The sequence below is a fragment of the Conger conger genome, chromosome 14 (assembly GCF_963514075.1).
Source record: "Conger conger chromosome 14, fConCon1.1, whole genome shotgun sequence".
Taxonomy (NCBI): domain Eukaryota; kingdom Metazoa; phylum Chordata; class Actinopteri; order Anguilliformes; family Congridae; genus Conger; species Conger conger.
The window spans coordinates 44,368,869-44,378,289 of record NC_083773.1 but is presented as its reverse complement, the minus strand read 5'-3'; the positions used below and the strand labels follow the sequence as shown (position 1 = coordinate 44,378,289).

General features: G+C 41.7%; 1 protein-coding gene across 1 annotated transcript; it reads right to left on the bottom strand.

Annotated features, from left to right (window-relative positions):
• Positions 1–2,343: 2,343 nt before the first annotated feature.
• Positions 2,344–9,091, bottom strand: LOC133109950 (N6-adenosine-methyltransferase TMT1A-like). Its single transcript, XM_061219734.1, has 2 exons — positions 8,529–9,091; positions 2,344–4,748 (listed from the first exon to the last, which is right to left on the bottom strand). The coding sequence occupies exons 1-2, from the start codon at positions 9,021–9,023 to the stop codon at positions 4,515–4,517; spliced, it is 729 nt and encodes a 242-aa protein (XP_061075718.1). The 5' UTR covers positions 9,024–9,091; the 3' UTR covers positions 2,344–4,514.
• Between the last annotated feature and the right edge of the window lie 330 nt (positions 9,092–9,421).

The following is a 9,421-nucleotide window of genomic DNA, read 5'->3' as shown; positions in this document are numbered from 1 at the left end:
TTAGCATTGCCAGTAATTGACATATTTAATAATAATAATAATAATTCCTTGCATTTATATATTTTGACTTTTCTCACCATCACTTAACAGTGATTAGGATGAAACTCACCTCAACCACCACCAATGTGTAGCACCCACCTGGGTGATGCAACGGCAGCCATTTTGTGCCAGAATGCTCACCACACATCAGCTGAGGTGGAGAGGAGGGGAAACTTTTTTAAATTATTTTTTTAAACCAATGAAATCGGGGAATGGCAGGTTCAGTGAGCCAGGTTTTGGAATTTAGCCCGGAGGGAACCACCTGCTCATTGTTATGGCCACGGCAAGTCAGGCCCTCAGTGTCGCGCCTCATCTGAAAGACATCTCCTACAAGTGTCTCCATTCAGAGAAATATATACAGTGCATCCGGAAAGTATTCACAGTGCTTCACTTTTCCCACATTTTGTTATGTTACAGCCTTATTCCAAAATGGAATAAATTCATTTTTTCCTCAAAATTCTACACACAACCTCCCATAATGACAACATGAAAGACGTTTTTTTTTTTAATTTGTGCAAATTTATAAAAAAAAAACAAAAACTAAGAAATCACATGTACATAAGTATTCACAGCCTTTGCTCAATACTTTGTTGATGCACCTTTGGCAGTAATTACAGCCTCAAGTCTTTTTGAATATGATGCCACAAGCTTGGCACACCTATCTTTGGGCAGTTTCGCCCATTCCTCTTTGAAGCACCTCTCAAGCTCCATCAGGTTGGATGGGGAGCATCAGTGCACAGCCATTTTCAGATCTCTCGAGAGATGTTCAGTCGGATTCAAGTCTGGGCTCTGGCTGGGCCACTCAAGGACATCCACAGAGTTGTCCTGAAGCCACTCCTTTGATAACTTGGCTGTGTGCTTAGGGTCGTTGTCCTGCTGAAAGATGAACCGTCGCCCCAGTCTGAGGTCAAGAGCGCTCTGGACCAGGTTTTCATCCAGGATGTCTCTGTACATTGCTGCATTCATCTTTCCCTCAATCCTGACTAGTCTCCCAGTTCCTGCCGCTGAAAAACATCCCTACAGCATGATGCTGCCACCACCATGCTTCATGGTATCGGCCAGGTGATGAGCGGTGCCTGGTTTCCTCCAAACATGACGCCTGGCATTCAACGCCAAAGAGTTCAATCTTTGTCTCATCAGACCAGATAATTTTGTTTCTCATGGTCTGAGAGTCCTTCAGGTGCCTTTTGGCAAACTCCAGGCGGGCTGCCATGTGCCTTTTACTAAGGAGTGGCTTCCGTCTGGCCACTCTACTGTACAGGCCTGATTGGTGGATTGCTGCAGAGATGGTTGTCCTTCTGGAAGGTTCTCCTCTCTCCACAGAGGAACACTGGAGCTCTGACAGAGTGACCATCGGGTTCTTGGTCACCCCCCTGACTAAGGCCCTCCGATTGCTCAGTTTAGACGGGCAGCCAGCTCTAGGAAGAGTCCTGGTGGTTCTGAACTTCTTCCATTTACAGATGATGGAGGCCACTGTGCTCATCGGGACCTTCAAAGCAGCAGAAATTTCTCTGTACCCTTCCCCAGATTTGTGCCTTGAGACAATCCTGTCTCGGTGGTCTACAGACAATTCCTTTGACTTCATGCTTGGTTTGTGCTCCGACATGCACTGTCAACTGTGGGACCTTATATAGACAGGTGTGTGCCTTTCCAAATCATGTCCAATCAACTGAATTTACCACAGGTGGACTCCAATTAAGCTGTAGAAACATCTCAAGGTTGATCAGTGGAAACAGGATGCACCTGAGCTCAATTTTGAGCTTCATGGGAAAGGCTGTGAATACTTATGTACATGGGATTTCTTAGTTTTTTATTTTTTAATAAATTTGCAAAAGATTTTGAAAAAACTTCTTTCATGTTGACAAAAAAATTAATTTATTCCATTTTGGAATAAGGCTGTAACATAACAAAATGTGGGAAAAGTGAGGCGCTGTGAATACTTTCCGGATGCACTGTATGTATATTTTAAATAAAAATATTAAAGGTGAGATTTCTCAAATTGAGTGTAAGGCCATGGTTATAGACCAAAGACTTCATAAATAGCATTTTTGCTCATATTTCCCACGGTTGCCCAGGATTCTGGGGGAAAGTTATACTGCAGACTATGTTTTGTGGGTTGTGAACATTCACAACAGAAGGAGAATACTCCCAGACCTTCAACCCTCCTGTTCTGAAGTTTTTAACTTCAAAAGGAATCATATTTTCAATCAATACTAGTTTACATATTTTTATTTTGACTTTGTGACACCAATTGTTGAGCACAGAAAATTCTCCCATTATAATGACCAGGCACAAACGGGTATATCCAAGTGAAAGAGGATTTATTTTTTGCAGAAAAAGTCCAGTACAACTGGAGAGGCCAGACTGTGCCTCTTAGCTTATTAATAATTGACTAAGTAACAGATTTAATCCGTCATCTGGCACATGGTTAAAGCATAAGCATATTGTAAAATGTAACCCAGTAAATGGTTATGTCCTATCACATAGAACGCATACTGGATGAGCACACATCGACCCCTAACCTTCAACATTACATACACAGGCTCTAAATCAGAAATAATTAATCTGGATTCTGGATTTCAGATAAAGCATTTACTCTGGTAGATAACACGAGCTGGGAGTCAGCCAAAGGAGCCACAGGGCCTGTGAGAGAGGGAAAGAAAGAAAAACACACATACACTTGCAAGCAACATTTCTAACTTCCTGTAGGGAGACGCCCACAGAGCAAGGGAGGCCTTGAAGCCTTGTTTGGAGCACTTGAGATTTATTATTATACCAGTTTCTTGAGAGCCCTGACAGGAGAATTACAGTGGAGGCCACCTAAGAATGTAGCGGTTAAACAGAATTCAAATATACTCCCTTCAACAGAGGTTTAATTTCACATGGCCTTTAAGGTGCACAAACATGAAACTTGATTGGTTTTGCAATTGACTGCACTATCCTTTTGTGTCCGAAATGGCACTCTCACCTAATATTGTGTACACAAAGTGCGTACACCATTTATACTCCGTAGTGTGCAAGTCTGCCGATTCGCACATGGCCCAGGCTCGGTCTCTAAGGACATCCCAACCCGTTAAATGTTTCTTGGAGGAGCGAGAAGCAAGGATCTACCATAAGCATTTGAACAGTGTTAGGGAAACACTTTTTTAACATTTCACAGGTGAGCATCGTCTGATGAAACAGATCCCCGTAAATCAACGATAGCTATACTTGAGTTTAACTTAAGTATTTATTTGCAAAGAAAGAACAGAAAGTGAGAGCTTACCAGCTCTCTGAATTTAATCAGACATAGTAACTCTTAGACACACTTTTCCACAAGGATGGAGACAAAAACAAGGAAGACATGATGCTGACAACCTAGGATTATTATTTAGTCTCCAGATAAATTCCAACCTTGCCCTTGCTGTAAGACCAGAATGTGCTAGCTACCCTCTTCTAGGAGAAGCAGAGACATTAAGGTCAAAGGCTGGGAGAGAGACAGAGAAAGACTCCTAGTACGCACTTAATTCAGAAAGTGGTCTAATAGTAATAAGGATTAAAAATAAATGGTTCTTTTTAATCACGTGATTGTCTTTATGTTAACAAACATTGTCAGTTAAGAAAATTACCATTACAACAGTGACACATTTTTTTGTCTATGTATGGCAAAGGCTACAATTGTTATATCAAATGAAAATTAAAGGTGTGCAGTTTAGTCACATAGTGATCATTTTATTTCAACCATTTGCTTGCTATTGAGCAAAAAAACAAAAAATCCAAATACTAACGGACTGCAATGTAGGAGGCTGCTGCAGGATGACTGGGAAAGGAAACACAATTGCAAGTGTATTTTCTGACCATACGAGACAAACGCCCTGTAGATCCACCTCTCCATCTGCCACAGCTTCAAACTAATGCAGGACATTCCAGGCATAATACATACTTCCTCCATTCCTCTGTCCTCCGATTACATTACATTAATGGCATTTGGCAGATGCTCTTATCCAGAGCAACATACAGTTGATTAGACTAAGCTCTCCTGGAGCAATGCAGGGTTAAGGGCCTGGCTCAAGGGTGCAACAGGTGTACGGATCTTATTGTGGCTACACTGGGGATCGAACCACCGACCTGGCGTGCCCCAGTCATGTACTATGCTACAGGCCGCCTTTGGCTGCAGCTCCATGGCATATTGCCCACAGGAAGTAAGTTCTAAAAATCTGACAGCATCACATCTGAATAGTACTTGCGGTAAAATAATTTTTTAAAAATAAATTTAAAAAAACAATTCGCATTTGACACTAGTTAGAAGCTCAAAATTAAAAAGGCTGTTGTATGAATTTCATGAGTACAAATAATCATTAAGTCATTAAAGTTCAATCATTTATACGGTTAGAAAATAGCATTATGGTGTCATAGTGACAAACCGCTTCATTTGTTTAGGGATTAGTCTATTCCACAGTTGCCTAAGGTTAAAACCGTGGTTTTAATCTATACTTTTATTTGACAGCGTAACCCAAAATGTGCGGTCTGATCAAGTACATAACAGGCGCGTCAATGTGTCTCAGTTTCAGGTCTGAAAATTTGGACGCTTCCAGGGGCTTCCAGGTCGGCCGAGTCATCACACAGCCATCGCCAAAGTAGAACCACAGGGGCTGCAGAACATGCTGGAAGAAGTAGGTCCAGCTGGCGGGATCAGATACCACATGTTCCAAGAAGAACAGAGCACCACCCTGTCGAAAGAGACCAGGTGTTAGGAGAGCTGTCCCTAGTACAATGCCCATTCATAAAGTTCAGACAAAATGGAGGCGTCCCAATATTGATGGAGATGGTGCTTTCCTTAAACAAATGTTGTCATGTTCCTTCGCTGTACATTACATTTAACATTTTTGTCATTTAGCAGAGGCTTGTAATTCAAAGCGACTTACAAGTGCATAGGTTCTTCCACAAGTTAAAGCATCACATCTATAACTAGTAAAATACACATGAAGTGTTGTTCTAAACATACAGCCATTTTTTGGGGTTAGACAAGAGGGATAGGGATATCAGAAAGGGGGGCAGGGGAAATCAGGAGGTAGGACTAAGGTACAGTTTGAAAAGGTGTGTTTTTAGTCTGCGTCGAAATAGGGGGAGGGATTCTGCTGTCCTGACAGTGGTAGGCAAGTCATTCCACCACTGAGGAACCAGAATGGAAAACAGGCGTGAACGTGCAGCTCAACCGCCAGGTGCACGTAGTGAGGGAACCATAAGGCGACCAGAGCTGGCAGACCGGAGTGGTCTAGCTGGGGAGTAGGGAATGATTTGGAGAGGGGGAGGTGCCAAGCAGCCTGTGGACTTGGGAAACTTAACTTGGGAAAAGGAAAACAATGCAACGCCTTCCACATGATCAGGTTGTCTTGTGCCACTATGGAAAGCTTTTCACCATTTTGAATAATAAAAATCTCTTTGCTCAGCTCTAGAATTACAGTTCATTATAATGTGATGGCCCCCTGACCTGGACCGAGGTTGTGGGCTGAGCGATATTGCCAAGCTGTGATTGGACCTTCAATGACAAAGGGGTCCTCTCTTTCCTCGGATTGCCTGATTAACAATCAAACAATTGATATGCTCAATTAACTTTGATGGACAACATTGTAGCCTAGAGCCAATTGGAGAGTTCCAATGAATCCTTGTAGTGTTCCGTAGACACTAAGCACGGTTCTAAACCAATCAGAGCTGGAGATAGCCTATCAAGAATGTGGGCAGTCGGGGCCGCGGTGGCGCAACAGGCTAAGATGCAGCAGACTTGCGGTTGCAGTTCACTGCAGTTGCACACCGGGGACCAGGGTTCGATTCTCGGTCCTGCCAAAAGCCAAGTTATGGCCGGCTCATGTGGAGCAGCATAATTGGCTCGCTGCTCCAGAGGGAGGCACTTGGCAGGATTAGTAGATCACCGCACGACAAAAAGCACCTTGGGCGCCTCGGAATCACGGTCACGAGCATGAGACAAGACGGCTTGAAGACAGGACGCGACATGGCTCAGGCAGTAAGAGCAGTCGTCTGGCAGTTGGAGGGTTGCTGTGTCGAAGTGTCCTTCAGCAAGACACCTAACCCCAAAATGCTCCTGATGAGCTGTTTGGTGCCTTGCATGGCAGCCAATCTCCATTGGAGTGTGAGTGTGTGTATGAATGGGTGAATGAGAAGCATCAATTGTACAGCGCTTTGGATAAAGGCGCTATATAAAATGCCAAACAAGAAGGCCTGTCGCTCTCTTTTGGGTCGCCGAGTGAGCGGTGTATCTAATACAAGAGAAAAAGGGAAAAAATTCAAAAATAGAACTTCAAAAATAAAATAAAATGTGGGCAGTCTAGCTGCGAAGAGTCTCCTACTTTATTTACAGTATACACTCACCGAGCACTTTATTAGGACCATTTTTACTTTATTACACGTATTTATTCATGCGATTATCTGATCAACCAATGGTGTGGCAGCAGTGCAGTGCATACAATCAGGTAGATACGGGTCAGAAGCTTCAGTTAATGTTGATGTTCACATCAACCATCAGAATGGAAAAAACTAAAAGAAATCCAGTGAGCAGTTCTGTAGACAGAAACGCCTTGTTAATGAGAGACAAAGGAGAATGGCCAGACTAGTCAAAGCTGACAGGAAGGTGACAGTAATGCAAATAACCACACATTACAACAGTGGTATGCAGAAGAGAATCTCTGAACACACAACGCATCATAACTGTAAGTGGACAGGCTACAGCAGTAGAAGTCATATGTCTAATAAATACATAATAAAGTGCTTGAGTGTATATTAAGTTTGGAGTTAAACTCTCATCATATTGCAAAAGTAAGGCTTTGGACACACTGTTTTTCATGATGTGGTGACAACAAGCACAACTGTATATATAAAAATGTCAAATTTATCTATTTTCCCGCTATTTCCTAATCTTAAAATAGATTAATAAAAACAAATCCAAATTTATGTTTTTAAATTTTCATGTGAAATGGTGGTTTTCTATAGGATAACGCATCGATATCGTTCAGATAACGTTCCAAGAACAAACAAAAAAAAAACTAAGAAAATGTTCAGTTACCCTTCAAGAAGATTCCTGCAATGTCGCGAGAACGTTAAGAAAACTCATTTTCTACAGAAACATTTCCTCAAAAGTGTGACGTACATTAGCGGTTGCAGTGCCTAATCTGTACCGAGATTCTAGAATTATGAAAGAAAATGTAACGCTCACACATTCGTTAAAAACAGGTTCAGTAAGCCGTTTCAAAAACACATTAAATGTAGTTGACTGAAAAGCTCAAGTGTGAAATTGCATTCTGCACTGTAATGGTAATAACATTGCATTTAATTAATACAACGGCCAAATTAAGTCTGTACTTCAAGACATACATCCTAAAGATAAATGTGAAGGAAGATTAATTGGGAATTAAGTTTATTCTGTCATGCGCAGGTTGACATAACTGTGGAATTGCCCATCCACTCAAACAAAAAAATATTTTAAGCAGGAAAAAAAACGACCAATTCCACTGTCTGAGCTCGTGTTACTTTGTTTCAGTAATATTTAGTCATTCTGACTCATCGGAAAAAAACCCAGAATGTACCTATTCAGAAGAGACCAGGATTTTGACTGTAGTCAAAAGGGTTCAAGAATGGTAACACTTATTTTGAGGTTGTCATTTTCAGGGGGTGCTCAGTAAGGGGTTAGCAGACATTGCACTGAAAGGGCATTTAAACATAGGCCATAGCAGCAGTAACGTTAGGAGAGCGAAACGACTAAGCTCACGTTTACCAATTTGAAATTTGAAAGATTTGCTATCAATATCAGGCAAGGTCGTAATTCAAGCTATGTTAAAGCTTGCCAAATACAAATATACTTTTAGTAAATAGCTACCTCCCTGGTGTAAAATCCAGCTATGACCAGTTTGAGATTACCAGCTGTTTCAAAACATAGCCTGAACTGTTTTTTTTTTTTTGTTCAGCAGGGATTTTCTTTCATTTAGCTTTTTACTTAGCCAAGTGTTTGGCATTAAACGTAGGGCGGGTCGCACCAACAAGGCATCCCTGCATACAAATTCAGCAACGTTTGCAATAAAAGTATACTTTGCCATTTTCCTGTCGCGGAACATCGAGGGAGCTAACATCAAATCATATATATGATTGCACAACGCCTGTATTGCAACATGCAAATGGCGATGCAACATCATACGTAGTTTCATTGCAGAACACGACCTACCACCGTCTAGTTTCAGTGCAAACGTCGCTGAATTTGTACGTAGGGTTACAAACGGTTATTAGGCAACTGTCCTAATATTAACATTCATATCATAGGCCAGACAAATAACTGGTGACTAATGGTTTAACGGACATATATATTCTATAGCCTACGGTTTTGAAATGAAATATGGGAATCTCGCTCCAGAGGTAGACACCCATGGATCACCCTTGTTCAATATGTATTTGTCTACGATTGATCCACATCAATACTTAGGCACCATACAACACGGTTTACTTACGGGTCTAAGTATGCGGTGCGCCTCATCCAGGACTTGTTTAGTGTCGTTCACCGAGCACAGTACCAGCGTGGACACCACTGCGTCCACTGAGCTGTTGCTGATTGCTGTCAGATCCTCGGCCGAGGAAACCACGAACTTCTCAAATTCAAGCTGATCACTTGCGTCGACGGCTTCCTGCAAGTAGCGCTGGAAATGTGGGTTAGGGTCGGTACATATGACTTTGCTGCCGGAGGGGTAGAATTTAAAGTTTGTCCCAGTCCCGCATCCTATTTCCAGAATCGTCAGAGAGCCATCTGGACGTGCAAACTCCGATAAACTGCTAAAAAGCTCCTTCTTTTTCTCATGCAATTTTTTGTTATAGCTTTTGGATAGTATGTTCATCATGACGGGGAATACACGTTTATATAAGCTGTATATGCCTAAAAAGTGAATTAGATCTAGGGGTAACACTAATATTTTAAAAAACAAGGTACAGGCATTCATAATTAACGCCATTGCTGAATCCAAATGTCCACACTCCAGAATAGACTGGCGGACTTCTCTCCTCGCAGACTTCTTATGCTTCTTTTTCTTCTTCTGATTAACGGATGTTTTAAACAGCACGTGGTGCATTACCGCCACCATCTGGAGTGGAGTCGGGTATAGTCAACTATCTCAGTAGAATAATGCGCCGACTGATGTGCACAGCCAATCCGTGAAATAACTTTCTTTTAGACAATAACTATTGCCAGGATGGAATAGAACGTCGTGTGGGATATCATCTTTTACTTTACCAGAATAGTAATTATTTATATTGCTGGGTGTTTGCAAAAAAAACGTTTTGTGAATTTTTTACAAACATGATTACACGCACAGGATGTCTATATATTGGCAAACAAACGTTTTACTGTAAC